Here is a 16,927-nt window from a genome sequence, read left to right as displayed (position 1 = left end):
GGAAAAAAAAAAATGTAGCAGGCATTCTGCACTGCAAGTAAATAATAACTACTGTACACTTGAGCAATAACTGGTGTGCCATAATCATTTCCACAGAGCATACCTACTGCTCTTATGACATGCATTTCCTCCATTCTCTTGTCCTTAAAGCTAACATTGTTAGTTTCAGTATTTACTGCCAGTAAAGATATTTCAGAGACACAACATCAAAAGTATATGGATTGTCACATTTTGTTTTGTTTATGTTTGGTTTAAGACATATAACAGATATCTATGTAACAGTAAAATCCACAAAATTTTTAGTGTCAGTCTCCCCAACCCTTGTTAAAACTGTTGTCATATTTATGGGTTTCAGTAGCCTCTCTGAGTAAACAAGAATGGTAATAGTTACTTTGTTTCAGAAACTTGATATAGTATGTTAAAGAGACATGCAATCCATAACAGTTCTCCATAAATTTATTCATCCTGATCACAATATAAAGACACTATTAGATAACTGGCTTCAGATGTTGAACAGCCATCTTCAGATTTATGAAAAGTACAGGATAACAGTTACCAAAATGGGAAATCATAGCAGCAATAGTTCATTATGCAACAAATCGGAATTATTTTGAAAACATTTAAGACAATGACAGGATAACACACCACAGCTCCCAATGCATCTGCCAAACAAAACTCATTCCTCACCCACCAAACACATGCATGTATGAATTCAGTATGAGTTTGAACAAGTGCAGAACATCTATTGGATATTCACTAGTACGAAATGCATCTCGATTCATGAAATTTTGACATCATGTCAGCATTTAATGCAAAAACAATATGATTTGCCCACCCTCCCTTTCTTCACCATCTCAGGTCCTGAGTACATCCTGCAATATTTGTTGGTTCTGTGGTATGTTGCCTCATTTTGACTTTGATGGTTTTTCAAAGATTTTTAATTTGTTATATCTGGAGCTTCCAGTAGCATGATTTTCATTACTAATACCCATTACCCTCCACATTCTGAAGATGATTGTTCAACAATTGAAGCTTGCTATGTAACTGCTCTTTTTATACTGTGATCAAGACAAATAAATTTACAGTGTTTGTTACTTTGGTTGTATCCTGCATGTAACTGAAATGGATGGCAAGATTAACAATTCTTCATTAATGCCTACCTACATCCTCTTTCCAAGCATCTTGTCATCCAAATGTATGATTTCCACAAGTATACGTACTGTTATACACCTTATTTTGCCTAGAAACAGTCATTAATCTCCCCCCCCCCCCCCAAAAAAAGCCATGATAAGAATTTTAATAAATCAATATCCATGCTCAAACTCAAAATGTGTATTTAAGATTTTTCTAAAATTCCTTTCCTTCTTTAAGCTTATCAATATTGCTCTCAAAATATTTGGAAAGGTTAGTACAGTATATGTGATGGTCTCACTTATGTCAAACATCTGACAACATTGGCTAGTATTCAGTCCATGTATTCTGCCAGCAGATATAAAAATACTGTTGAATAAATTAAGTTTGTATGTTCCAGTTAATACAATGGTCTGTGTTAATGATGACTGGTCACATGTGCCAGAGAATGCGACAAAATTGTAAGGAAGAAGGAAGGAATATTGAAGGTCAATGCTTCAACAACAATGAGTGTTTAAAAATGGTGCACTACTTCGGACTGGGTGATGATGAGGGAGGATATCAGCTAATGATATGTTTAAGGGCCTTAGCATTTACCTCTGGTGATCAGAGAAATCAAGAGTGTAACCACAACTATGAATAAGACAAGGCAGCTGCCAACCGCCCACCCCCCTTTCCTGTAAAAAATCATTGTTGTCCAAACTCACATCCTACCCTGTCAAACAAACCAGACCCATCAATTCAGTGCTAGTTTGAAGAAGGTCAGAATATTTAATGGATATTGACTAGTAGAGTTATCCCTTGAATCACGAAAACTCAAAATAATTTCATCATTTACCACAGAACTAATGTGACGAGTTGCCACTGCTTGCCCATGTCTACTCAGGTCCTGTATATGTTTTTGAGAGAAACTAAGAGAAACACACCATAACTTCAATCTAAGCTTTTCGGTTGAAATAAATACTTTCCTCGGCACTATGTAGGTACTGTTTTTGAGAAGCAGTTAATTACTGAGATGTTTACAGTGTCTGCAGTGCATTTGAGCATTTGTATGAACTCTGTACAGAGCTTACTGTACTGCTAGGGCATGCTATTCTGTATCTATAAGCAAACTTTTAACTGATTCTGAGTATGAACAGAATAACTATTTGAAATTTTCCAAACAATGACAGCTATTTCAAATATATTTTGGTAAACAATTTCCAAGAGCAAGCATTATCTGAGCAATGAATGTGGTTTAGATTGGGATATTAAACACATCAGCTGCTTGTGAATTTTAATTACAGTACAAACAGTGGTGTACATGCAACAGTTTTGTATCATATTACTGTATTGTCACTGCAATGTTATCCTATTCCAGTTTATTTGAAAAGAAAAAATGCAGGCAGTTAGTCAAGTTTTCTTTAGGTGACTTGGTCATCATTAAAACCACCATTTATTTCATTTTTCTTTGTGGTAAAATTGCTGTGCAATAAACATGCAGGTGAAGGAGTGACGAAGGATTAGTGTTGAACTTCCCCAACATTAATGTTGTGATAAAAGGAGAACTAGCTTGAAAAGAATGAAGATAGGGAAAAACTGTCAGTGGTCTTTTCAATTTCACCAGCACTGATTTAGAGAATTTGTGAGATTCATAAATCAGGATGGTCAGACAGGGATTTGGATCATACTACTCCTGAATTAGAGCACTGCTTCATTAGGTGCAGTGCAAATAAGGAGTCACATGAGGTTGAAACAAGTATCCAACACACTGACTTGGATCGATCACAGTAATTTCATCATATGAAAATCCATAATGGCAAAAAAGATTGCTAACAGACTAAACTATTTGTATCAAAAACAGAATGTTATATGCATACATATGGGTAAAATTTTACATGAGGATGCAACGAAATACAGCTGCCAAACAGATGTTATCCCAACTAGAGAACTGTGAAAATACAACACTGTAAAGGATTAAAAGTAGACAGATCAACAGAATATATGAAGGCCTGTCAAGTGTAATATCATTAAACATAGTGCAAGATGAAGACACAAGCTCTTCTTGTGTATCATGTTAACTATATACTTTGGAAGTTAGCAAGGTGTTTTGAGGTATATGATGCATTTGCATATAACACACGAAGGAAGGCAGAGCACAAGAAAACCCAGGGACATGTAATGATACGTTGCAATAGCCATTTCAGAGTAGCGGTGCATAAATAAGGCTGGTAGACACGACAAAGAGACAGGCTGAACAACTCACCTTCAACGGATTGCTGGCGGGTGTCACACTGAGAGCCTTCACCGGTGCTTCTTTGTCACCCTCCTAGCACAGGCCACCACACATGTACGCACACAGACAGGTAGAGAGAGACAGACACAGAGATAGAAATACACAAAAGAAACTTCAAGAGATGAAATTAACATAGGATAAACACAAAACACCCAATTACTAAGAAAGGTTAACAAGAGTTTCAGCTCAGTTACATGTCTGCATGTTCTTGCAAATTTTGGCAGCTAAGAAAATAATTAACAGGAAAAAAATTCATGCCATTACTACTGGAAATTAAAACTGTGATACTGTTTAATGGCAAGAGCGAATTAACTGCATAAAATAATGCAATTGACATTTTAATAATTATTACAAATATTAGCCTTAATCATTTCAGTTACTGCACTGAAGTCTTATTCCAGACTTGTTTAAATATTTAGCCAAAACATGCAAGACAGTATGTTCAAGCCACCAATGTAAGCACCAGAATGCTTACAAAAAATAAAATAAATAAATAAATAAATAAAATGAAACAAATTATCCAGAAAAACTATTTAAAAATAATAACTGAAGGTAATACTGCGCTTAAGGAATAAGATGTGCAAAAGAAAACATAAACTGAGTATAAAGTAACAGAAAAGTTGTGCTTCTCTAGTCAAACATGGTTACTAGCCACCAAAGAGATATGCAAATGAATTTTACCAAGAACATGTTTTCAAGTAGCAATAAGAAGAAAAGAAGCTGTAGCATGTAAGTAAGTATGAAAATGATTAAGATATGAAGATTGTAGTTTGACTAGCATTAAGGAAATTGTCTCCTCTTTCAAGAACATCCTATATGAATTACTGACAGAGGAACAGGTACAGCTCAGGGTTATTCCCATTAGGCCCATGCCACCATACATCTTCTTTTTCCCATTCATGTATGAATTATATCAAAAAGAGAGTGCTTGAATCCTAAAAGCTTCCTAACATATTGAAACTGTGTGTTAGATGAGAACTAGAACCTGTACCCTTGCCTTTTATGGCCTATACTCTTACCAACCAAGCTAGCCAAGTAGGACTGATGGCCTAGCTCAGAGTTTTAATCTGCAAATACCCCTCCCCTACCCACGTATCTCCTTCATAGCTTCCTGGTGAAGCTTACCTGGGAAAAACTCCATCCAAACAGGCCTCAGAAGGTCCAATGGTACCGACTGACCACCATGCCATGCTCAGCCGATAGGTGTCACTGGATGTGGATATGGAGGCATGTGTGGTCAGCACAATGCTCTCGCAGCCATTGTCAGTTTTTATAACAATGGCTGCTATTTCTCAGTCAAGTAGCTCCTCAATTAGTCTCACACGGGCTGAGTGCACCTTGCTTGCCAACAGTGCTTGGCAGATCAGGACAGTCACCCTTGCAACTTTGGTGATCTGGCGGGAACCAGTATTACCACTGTGGCGCGGCCATTGGCAGGAAAAAGGATAAGGTGGAGAATTATTTAGCCATAGCACAAAAGTTGTTTCCATAATGAGAAGTTGTTTCCATAATGAGCCTTTACTCTGCAGTGTAAAGTCTGCTGTGATAAAGCTTTCAGATAGGTTAATGTCAGTCTGCTAGACACGTTTAATTGACCACAAGTTTCAATCGGCTTAAACTACAATGTACTGTGAATAATTCATTCTGCTAGCATACTTATTTACATATCCTGGCAGGGCACTATTAGCAGCACAAGAAAAGACAAGCAGAGCTGATTCCTTGATCCATGAATAGGTAGAATGTGAGGGGGAGGGGAAGGGGTATATATTTCCTAATATAGTACCTTTACTGTGATCAGGTCTTCAAGATAAATGCATAAATTGATGAAACTGGTTAGAAAATATTATTTTATACAGAATACTGATAAATTCTGCTTTTTACTGTTCAGTTTCACTTCATAAAATTATGCTGAACAAGAAGCAGTTAAAAATAATTCCATTAATGCATCTTCCATTAATGCATTTTTACCTATCAACTACATTTTTAACAAATACCACTAAATAATGGAAACAGCACATCTTGCAGATAAATTTCTCAACTTCACATGAATCATGAGTCACAAAAAAATGACAGTTTTTGGCATCAGAATTAGCACATCTCCGTTTGGCACAAGAGGAGAGGCTGTTGCAGTATAAAAGAGCAACATGCTGTAATCAATATTTGCTATAGGGACAGCAGAGTATTGATTATCTGAACGTCAATCAACTGAATGGCTGCTTTAAAGAACTATTACTTGCTTGTGTGTGCCACCCTCCCTCAGCTATGGTCTTATTTCCCCCCTCTGCCCTCCCCTTCACTGCTCTTGCCCCTTCCCACTCTCTCCTGGATCAAAGCTGAGGTGCCAACGATAGTAACTGTTTGTATTCTGTGATGAACACTTGTGTCACCTTTGCGGTTCAAAGTTAACTTGCAATATGAAGTACCTAAGCATAAACGTGTTGTACTTTCTACGAGAAATAAATAGAAGGTTAATAAAAGGTTAGAGGAAGGTGAGTCTGCAACCAAGTTTTCTGATGATGAGTACAAGGTAAGTCGACATTTACAAATTAAAAAAAAAGAAAAAAAAAGAGCGTCATAACTTTTATATCTAAATTATGAATCTCACCATGAACATGGATCTAGATGATGTGGTTTACAAGTGGTTTATGCAAAAAAGATCACAAGGAGAACCTATCTCTACTTCCACTGTATGTGAAGTGGTAATTCACTTTATGGAAAATCTTGGGAGGACCGTCAAATTTTATAGTAAGCAAACGCTAATTAAAGTGCTTATAGTTGACACATGGCTTTCGTGAACTTCAAATACAAGGAGGAAAAATGTTTTCCAAGTCCTTCAAAACCAAACTTAGGGAAATATTGAGAAATTAGGGAAATATTGAGAAAAGAAAATTATGCTCTTTAAAACATTTACAATGTGGACAAAACTGGACTCAACAGGAAAGCTTTGCCAAGAAGAATTCTTGCTTTACGTCATGAATTAGCAGCACTTGGTCCTCAAATAAGCAATGATCGTATTATTGCTTTAGACCATTCTAATGTTACTGGTAGTCACTTATTGCCTATGCTCATTATTGGTAAAAGTAAGAAACTGTGTTGTTTTAAGCACATTAATGTGATCTGCCATGCCTATTGCTTACATCTCACAAAAGGGCACCTAGATGGATAGTAAGATTTTCATGGAATGGTTTATGGAAGCTTTTGTAGCCCCTGCTAAAGCTCGTCAGTTAAAGACTGGCAAAAGGGAGAAAACATTACTGCTATCTGACAATGCACCAACTTATCCATGATGTGAAATCTTAAACAAATAGGACGAGTAATGTTTCTTCCACCTAACATAACCTCTTTATTACAGCATATACATAAAGGCATCATTGAGAATTTCAAAAGTTCTCAAATTCTAATTGAAAATGACAGAATTAATGTCTGAAATGTGCTAAAAGAATTCAATTGTCATGAATGTGATGAAGAAGACATTCAAGAGCAGATGAATGAGTGTCAATGATGCAGATCCAGGACACCAAATCACGTAGGTTAGTGAAATTGTAAACCTCATCACAGAGCTGATGGCACCAGCATCTCTTCTACTCATGATCCAGAAAGTGAAGATGAAAATATACTGGCTGCTTCCAAAGAATTTACTTGTTTAGATATTACCTTGTGGTGGTTTGCAGCTCAAAATTAAAGTGACCTGTCCTGAAAAAAGTGTGTGACTTAGCTGCTCATAACTAGGTGGGCTTGCTTACACAGAGAAAAATTAAGGATCTTTTAAAGTGTTAATTCTGTACATGTGTACTGAACACTGCTCCTGAACACTGCATAGTTGTGAAAACCCTTCCTTCTGACAGCAGATTTTCAACAACACTGAAGATTTTGATTGTTCTTATCATCATTGCGACTGAAACTATGGAAACAAGTATCATGATCCTTAAAAAAGAAGTGACATATGCATTTAAGTTCCTTGCCACTTGCATCCCCAGCAATGTCCCTGTTTATGTCCAGTTTGAGATGTATGGCTGTGCAGAACACTAAGTTAGATTAAAGTACCATTTAAATTCTTTCATTCTACAATACCAATTTGTCACTCATTTTCTGTACAAAGAGAGATATAATTTCCAAGCAAAACTTGAAGGCAACATCTACTCAGATTTAAACATACAGCCAATGAAGAGAAGGTATTTTTTTCCAGGAATTAGTAACTAATTGCAGCAATTAAGGTGTTCTACTTAAGCCTGTTTTCATCTATTTTACTTTTAGATTACTTTGATCAGATAATGAAATGAAAAATTGTCTACTTGCAGGGAAGGATCTGTTCAGTATGTGTTATTGCGGATGCTCACTGAAAATTTATACACTGGGCTGGCTATACATATAAAATCAGGGAGAATAATGCTTACAATTTTTGAAAAAAATAATCAGAACAAAATCGCGTGTCTCGTCTCCTAGGTTTTCTTGGCGCAAGCAATAATCTCCAGATTTTTTTAAAAAAATTTGCCACAAATTTAATGTTATCATTTTACATTACATTTTGACAGCTTCCCCAGATATCTCTTCTGATTTGTCAAACACAGATCTCAGCTGCTCACTGTATGGACTTAGACAAAATAGCACATGAAATCAGCTGCAAAATACAATATCTGGAGATCAATGATATGGTTGACTGTACTACTAGCAAAATTTAACTTTAGAAGGACATGATGGGGGACAGAAATCAATGAAGATAAATGGTAAGGGGCAAAATTTTAGAACTGTTTCACCAAATTAAGAATAAAAATAAGACTGATTTCTTAACAAATGAAAATCACAGAAAGATGCTACAAAGCTCACCTTCCATATGAATTCCCCACTTGAACTGGAGTTGTCTTCTTCATTTGTGTCCTCTGAACCACTTTCCCAATCTGGAGTGTAACAATCACCAAAGTCTTCCTCTTTTAGACTGAAAGATGTTGACATGAGATCATCAGAAATTGCTGCTGGTACAGGTGAAAAACCTGTATCTTTCTCCTCAGCACTGTTCAAATCAGCTGAAAATGCTAACATTGATGGTAACTGTTTCCATGATTCCTCTTCTGGTGAAGGCATGGGTGCCTTGGTTGAAAGGGCACTGGCTTCTCGGCCTGCACTAAGCCAGTCACGTTCATCACTGATTGCAGCTTCAGCCTCTTTTCTTTTCCGATAAAGCTTCAGGGTGTCATTTAGAACAGGTCCTCTTTCACTCATTTGATCAATGAGTTGTGTTTCACTTTCTTCTTGCTTGGTTCCTTCATTTTTATCACTATCTGCTATCTTCTCTGAATAATTATCAGTCCTATTTTGATTCATTAACATTTTAAGTGAATTAAGAAGTTCATTGTGTTCTGTAAACTCTTTCATATCACACTTTTTATGAGAATCTGTGTCTGCTGATTTATCAAATGATGTACACAAATATGATTCGGGGCCTCTTTCACAAAAACTGGACACATCAAGTTGGTCTCCTGAATTAGTTTCTTCTGCTTGTGTTGTTAAATCTCCATCCTGTGTAAAACCTGTACTTAGATCATCATAGCACTGATGCCTTTTCAGTGTATTCTCCACTCCAGTTTGATGTGTTCCTAATGAAATTGGTTCTGATAATGCTTCACTAAATGACTCAGATTTTGAATTATCTTCTGGTGTCTTGTTTTCTGCTTCAGATAAGCTTTCAGACTTATCTTCTATGCTTTCATCAACAGATACAGCATCCATTTCCTCACTTCTTTTCACTTGCTCCTTACGATGTCTCTGAATAAATTCATCATAATCTTGGTCTTCTGTTACACAGGCTTTCTCTTTACTACTACTCATTGGTTCTAACAAAATTTTTGCAGGTTCATTATTCATATGATCTGTGGAGTTATTTTCATTCATATCACAGCATGTTTTACTGTGACTGTCACAATCATGAGATTCATCTTGGGTAAAACTACCTGTTATATCCAACATTTCATTTACCGGGGAACTTCTTTCATTTCCTCCAGGAGATATGCTATCTGGTGTGAATACTTCATCATCTGATGATATATCTCTGCTGAAATTAATACCACTTCTTATAATGGAATTACTGTCTGCTAACTGACTGGCAGGTTTTTCACTCATATCTTCAAATTCTTTTACAAATGCAACATAAGATTTTGGTTTTGGGCTTTCTAATAGAGTAACTTCATTAGTCTCAGTATTTACAACTAAAAAGTCGTCATCATAGTCATCATGTTGATTTACTGCATCCTTTACTGTCTTTTCATTTTTATCAATGCTTGCAACATCATTAGGTTGCTGGAAATCCTCCTCCAAGTCTTCAGAAATGACACTGTTTTTGTGCTGGTCACTGTCTGTGTCAACACTACTCACACTGCAATTTGCTAGTGCTTGTCGAATTTCTTCTTCAAATCTTCTCTTCTCCTGTTCTTCACAGTAATCAGATGATTCTCCAAATATATCATTCAAAAACACTGGGCTAACTGGCTCTGAATCAAATTCGTCTTTTTGTTTTCCTTTCATGATAGATGATGGAACGGGATAGTTTTCACTTATGGTGGCTGTAAGTGAACTGACACTTTCTCTTTCTTCAAGAATTGGTGAGAGCGGAGCAGTGTAAACATTGTAAAGAATAGTAATATCAGTGCGTTCTTCTTCTCTTTGTAAATCATCATCAACATCATCTATTTCATCAGGATGAGTTTGCTGCTGTGCACATGGTAGTTTATCACGAAGTTCATTTCTAATTGCAGCCACAAACTCTTCATCTAAACTAAGTGGAACATATTTATCACTGCCACTGCTATCATCATTTTTAAAACTATCTGAACTTGAACTTCCAGGGCTTAGATTTTCTTCTGGAATGTTCGAATCATAGTTGCAGCTGCATTCATCTTCATCAGAATTTTTAAATCTTTTATCATTTGGCTCATGCAAGAACCACCCAGAATGATCAGTCACAGGGAAATGGTCATTTTCTAAAAATATATCTTCTTTTTTTACAGAGTTTGAACAAACTTTCAATGGTGTTTCTGAAGTAACACCTCTCACAGCAGCTAGGACATGTACATTATCTGAGCAAATACATCTCTCATTACACTCCTCTTTTCCACAGTCGTCTTTGTTGTTAAGAACATCAGTATTTAACTGATCCTTTGACACACATTCATCTGACAACACAGGTACATTAACTTCAACAAAATTATCAGAAAACTGGTAGCTTTCATTTTCACCTTTCCAGGCATTTATGTTCAAATTCAGGTTCAGGGGCGAAAATTCTGTATTTAATTGCTCAAGAGAAGTTACATAATTAGTTGGTACATCACATTTTTCCATTTTATCAGGGTCATTTATATTGCTTTCCAAAATCTTATCAGAATCACATTTCTTATGGTTCATAATATCAATATTAGCTATTTCATCCCTGTTTCCTTGAATTGAAAAAGAGTCATCAGGAAAATCAAGAGCAGTACTTCTGTGTTCTGCATCTTCATCACATTCTTCCCCTTTAGCAGAATAGTTAAATCCACCTTTATTAAAAGTCTCTTCTAGTTCAGCTTCAATATCTTCTAAATTGTATTTTTCATCACATGCATCTTCACAGCTTTCACTAAGGCTACCTTTGTCACGAAATCCTGAGTCACTACTTCGTTCGTCATCTGGTGTAGAATGTTTCACAACATCAAGGCCCAATTCATCATCTAGCTCAACAATGACATCTTGGTTAAATCGTACCTGATAGTCATGTAGCTTTCGACTATGTTCATAGTTTTTCTCATCAAAGGTCACATGGAGCATTTCGTCACCAGAGATATGTGCTTTATGCTGATGGTTCCACTTCTCTACTTTATTTGGTGATGCCTCAGATAATGAATCTTCTCCAGAATCAAGAAATGATAACTGTTTGGATGTCAAACACATTTCAATCTTTTCATCAACACCTCCTCTAAGAAAATCAAGAGCAGCGTGATCCGTTTGTACTGCATTTTTCGACAAGAAAGATTCTAAATTGTTAATTTCTAGATCTTCTTTCTTAGTATCAATGTGAAGCTGTCTTGTGATTGTATTATTTATGTTGCCAGCAGGAATGTGAAATGATTTTTCTTCTGGGTGTAATCTGACACCACTGTCAGAAATAGTTTCCTTATCACTCTCTGTTTTACTTAATTCCACCAAAGGCAGTATTGCCTGCTTTGCTGCAAGTAAACATGATTTTTCTAGAGAACTATGGATGACTTCCTTGAGAATAAATTCTGATAATGTGGTTTTGAGATCACAGTTAGGGTCACTGATTGCTGATAGTTTTTCAGGATCTGCCACTCTTAAATTATCTTCCTCATTTAATGATGTACATTTCTGGGGTGTGTTATCTATCCACTCATCAACAATCTGTCTTTCATAAGCTATATCTTCGCCTGTCTTCCGCTCCTCCACAGGCTTTGTTGTGCTAACAAGTTCTACATCAAATATGTTAGCCACAATAGATGTATCTGGACTGGTTTGTTCTGAATCTACGGGTGTGGCAGAAATGAGATTTAAGCGTGGAATTTGTAATTCAGATTTTGTATCTTCTAATCCCATCTTTCCTTTCTCTGAAGTGCAGCTAATCATACTTTGTTCCTTAGTATGAATTTCGTACCCTGATGCTAGGTAAGGGCCTGTCCATATTTCATCATCCATACTCTCTTCTATTTCTTTCTTGCACTCATTAATGCTAGAGTCATTTCCTGCTGCATCAATGTTTAAAAATTCTGCTTTTCCATGGAGAGAATTTGAAGAACAATCACTAGACAATACATTAATGCTCTCTGTAACTTCACTTTCTGGAAGTAATGGTGGCTCAGTATAAACATCTTTTGAAACATTGTTTTCTAAAGTTGTAGTACAAATTCTGATGTGATCAGGCAGGCTAACACCAACTTGGGCTTCTACACTATGTGGTGCAGAACTGTTTACTTCTTGTTTCAGATTAACCAATGGGGGAATTACACTTTCTGTTTCCGCTTTTGTAGCATCTACCTTTGGTGCCAGTATTCCAATATTTACATTTGATGATTTGCTTTGATCTCCATGGAGCAAGTCTGCAACAACACATTCTGTCTCATTTCCGACTAAGTGACTGTCATCATTGTGCCCAGCAAAGGTTACCTTCTCAATCACAGTTTCACACTGGCAAATGTTGCTTGTATTATGGGTTGAAGACTCTGTAATTGTACTCTCAGATGATGGACGATAATTGAGCTCTTGCATGGGATTAGGATTATTGAGGTGAACATTGCTCAAAGAATAAAGTGCTTCTTCAGAAACTCCAGTTTGCGCTTTAGTACAGATAGTTTCGGTGTCATTATCAACAGTAAAGTGAACTGGACCACAGCTATCAGTTACAGCCAGTTCTGAAAACTCCCCTGGGGTTTCCTCTAGATATTTATCACTTTGTGGCATCTGCATGTAGTTTTCAGTTAATTTTCCTACTGTGTCTTGAGTATATCTCTCTGTAAGAACATCTGAATCGACAGAAGATGCATCTGCATTAGCATTCGATTCTTGACCACAATTTGTTTGTTCCAGACTTCTGCTGAACCCTGGATCTGCTTTGTTACAGCTATTACAAATGGAATCTATTTCCCCTTCAATTTTGGTATCATTCTCATTTTCTGAATTACTCTTTTTTGGAAACTGTTCATGTTCTTTAACTACCTCTGTAACAGCTTCTGATGATATGCTAATATTACTCTCATCTGGTGATAATGAAATACAACCTCCATTATTATTTTCTTTGTACTCCAATGGAAATGGAGATATATTTTCAGTAGTTGAAGATAATGTTCTTTCTGATGACACAAAATGAGTTAAGACATGTTCACCACTTAATTCTAATGGTTGTGATGTCTCATTCTGTTCCAGCATTAATTGAATGTGTGCCAAGGAGTCATCATTACCCATTTTTGCAATTTCATTAGGTTTTTTTACAATAAATGGAACATTCATACCTACCTCTAATTTACTGTCATCACCTCCCTCAGAATATACATAACTGTCACTGCCATATGTACTGTCATCCCTAAAGGCTGTATTAAGACCCTTAAAGTAATCCATAGTAAATTCTTCAGATGCTCCTAATATAACTGAACCATTATAATCTTCATCTGAACTTGTTATGTGTGGTATACTTAAATTATTACTTATTAGTATATTCTTTTCTCTTTCGTCTAGACTTTGTGTTGGTAATGAATGGCCACTGACTTGGATCTCATTGTCACTATCAAAATTATCACCAATTAAAACAGCAACATCTTGTTCACTTGTTTCATCTGGGCACAATTTCAGTCCATCTATAGAGTTGCTTCCTTTCTTTTCAGCATACAGTTGGTCACATACTGCATCAATTGATTCCACTGACTCATCATCAGCTGTACTTAACACATCTTGCACTTTGTTGACAAAACCTTCATCAGCAAAAAACTCAGGTGACAAACCCTTTAAACCACTAGCAGGTGCTAGAGTGGAAGTGTTACTGTCTACCAGCAGCATAGTAGAACCAGTATCACTGACAGAAATTTCTTTATTTTTTTTAATAGCAATATTTTCATTGTCACTGATAGGATATTGAAAAGAAGTGTTTGTTTTACTGCTATCCACATTTGAAATCTTATTATGTAACAAAGAAGGAACAGAGTCATTATTTGCATCATCTATTATTAAAGTATCTTCTCTCGCACTACTATTATCCTTAAGCCCTACACTATGATCTAAACAAGACTGCCTTTCAAATTCAGAACTATTATGAAATGAGTGCCTCGAGCAAGTTGAACCCATGGTTGGACAACAGCTGGATTGTCTTTCTGTTTCTAAAAAACTATTTATTAAACTTTTCAGTTCAGTAGGCTCTTGCTTACTGCAAGAAACCAAAGCATTTTCTATTGTGGATATCTCACGGTAATTTTTATTTGGTTGATAGTTCATATCAGGTAGGACTATCCTTTCTGTCAACTGTGAATCAATTAAAACTTCTTTTATAATTGGCTTAGCACTGTTTGAATTATCTGTCAGTTCAGATTTTCTTTCCGAGGCATTAATGGCTAAAAAATTTTTTTTATGCGGATGGTCTGAGGATAATAAACTATGTACTTCAGAAGCAGAATCATCACTGAAAGGTGATGATCTTTGTATGAGTGGATCATGCGTCGGAGAAGGAGTCAAATTAATTTCTGAGCTCTGTGATGACAATGAATTGATTGTCAATCTATTTTTGTTACCATCTTTTTGGGCTTCATGAAGTTTAACCAAAGTACTAAAGAACTCCTCACCCAATACTGCCTGGTGAATATTACCTTCACTGCCAGCTATCGGAAAACAAGCTGATTTAACAGCAGAGCCCCTGTGTTGCCGAGAAAGAGAATTTCTACTATTTACACTTCTCTCAAAATTCCATGTCAAAGAAGGAGGTTCAGAATCACTACCATCACTGCACTCAATGTGAGTTAGAATCATAAGATCTGCTACACTCTTTGATTTCTCTTTCACTTTTTCAGAAAACTCTCCACGTTCTATCCTCTTCCTCCATGTTTCATCTTCAGTATCTGTTCCCGAATCTGTAGTTTTACTTTCATGGTGGAAAGTTTTGTAAGGAAAACTCTCTTCCTGAAGACTGTCAAGCTGTGCTTCCGACTCTCTTAATTTACCAGTTTCAATTTCAGCTGGAATTCCAAGTCTGAAATCCAAAACAACATTCTGTTCACTTGCCACTATATCCTTGGCAGGACTCTCATGGTGCGAAACAGTGTGACTGGAAATTTCTGAAGATGATGATGAAGTTTTTTCTTGAGCAAGAGCATTGTCTAGATCTCTTATAGCTTCAGATATTTTCATTACAAACTTGGCATCTTCTTCATTTGTTGTTTCTACTCCCTGCAGCCACGAATCAAAATCAGGTTCAGATATTATATTTTCAAGTTCATTGTTCTTTGATTCAACTACACCCAAACTTTCTGAAAATTTCATTGTATTTCTATCATCATCTGCAATAGCAACATCTGTTCTCACAAAAGTATCTGAATGTTCATCTATTGATGTTTCACACAAATTCTCAACTGATCCATGTAGATCTTGAAGGCTAACAGATTTCTGTTTCTGCTGCAAATTTAGGGTAAAGAAATCTCCTCCTGAGCTGCTTGTCAATGACAGTTGTGGTGATGTTGTCATTGGTGAAGAACTGCTAACTTCTGGGGCAATTATTGACAGTGACATCACATCCATGCTTTCTCCAGATGGTCGTGGCAAAACAAAAGCCTTCTGTTCAATGAAAGAAATGGGCAGGCCACCTTGATGGTGCTGCCTAGGCAAAGTGTGATTGTCAGTCTTAGGTATGGTGTTTGGCTTGAAAGATTCCCAGCGCCTTTCAAAATCTTCATCTGTTTGTAGACTGGATTCCTCTCCAATGTATTGGTCATGGCTTAAATGCAGATGGTTTAACATTCTAACAACTTGGTCCAAAGCTGGCCTCTTCACAACAGGTTCCCAACAAAGCTTCATGAGAAGATACCTGCAAAATATGACATTTATGAATGGCAATCAGTAGTGTAAATGAAAAATGTAAAAAGAAATATACACCCCTTGTAAATTAATATGGAAAACATTTACATATAAATAACCATTTTAAAGTTGAAGTATTCAAAAAATCCAAATTAAAATGACATGTTTCTGTGTAATGAGATACATTAAGTTCAATAAAAACAAAGTAAGAAATACAGTCCAATTTGTCACTGTTTAAAATTCTGTGTGTCGTCCTTCCATGAGATAAAACTCTTATTGCATGATATAAGAAAAGTTTGTCACACTCAAAATACTTTTTTATAAACAAACAGTTGAAATGGACAAATTTTCTTGGAAAACACACATACTCTGGCATTATTATCTTCTAATAATGTCTGTGTTACACACACATCATGAAATTCAGCTGACATAATTACAAATATCTTGTAGATGACTGCTGGTATGATAATAATTTAGTAAGTGTCATTTCTTTACAAAAAAAGAAAATAATATTAATTTTGTGAAAAAACTATCCACCACTCTTATAACTAGTAAAAATAAATATTCCCATGATGCACTTCAGTAACAAGAATTCATGCAACATATATTGTATGCAGAGAATATTCTTGTTTCAGTGTCTTTAAAGTTTCTTTTAATATATGATATAATGATGTGTGATCTTCCAACAAATTTCAAATAATGTGGTCATCTGCATAAATTCTATGAAACACAATGACAAACGTATCAAGCAAAATACAATTACAAAACAAAACAAGCACTTCCAGTATGCGAAATTACATTCATATTACACATAAAGAAACTGTGAAAAGTTACAAAAATATTTGAAAATATGACATTTTTCCACAGATATACTGAAGACACTACATTAATCTACAGACTTTACACAAAAACTGCAATAACCTACATAAGAAAAATCCAAGAGTGACCTGCCAAACTAAAACAAAGGCTAATTCACATTACCAAATAACGACACAA

General features: G+C 35.9%; 1 protein-coding gene across 1 annotated transcript in view; it reads right to left on the bottom strand.

Annotated features, from left to right (window-relative positions):
- The window catches only part of LOC124594047, a 642,515-nt gene that overhangs the window by 72,081 nt on the left and 553,507 nt on the right, over positions 1-16,927 (bottom strand). Inside the window, exons 10-11 of the mRNA XM_047132397.1 lie at positions 8,231-15,941; positions 3,377-3,439 (exon numbers count right to left, since the gene is read on the bottom strand). Of these exons, the coding sequence (XP_046988353.1) occupies positions 3,377-3,439; positions 8,231-15,941 (7,774 nt within the window). The remainder of the gene's footprint in view (positions 1-3,376; positions 3,440-8,230; positions 15,942-16,927) is intronic.

The sequence above is a fragment of the Schistocerca americana genome, chromosome 2 (assembly GCF_021461395.2).
Source record: "Schistocerca americana isolate TAMUIC-IGC-003095 chromosome 2, iqSchAmer2.1, whole genome shotgun sequence".
Taxonomy (NCBI): Eukaryota; Metazoa; Arthropoda; class Insecta; order Orthoptera; family Acrididae; genus Schistocerca; species Schistocerca americana.
This window is presented reverse-complemented; position numbering and strand designations above follow the sequence as displayed.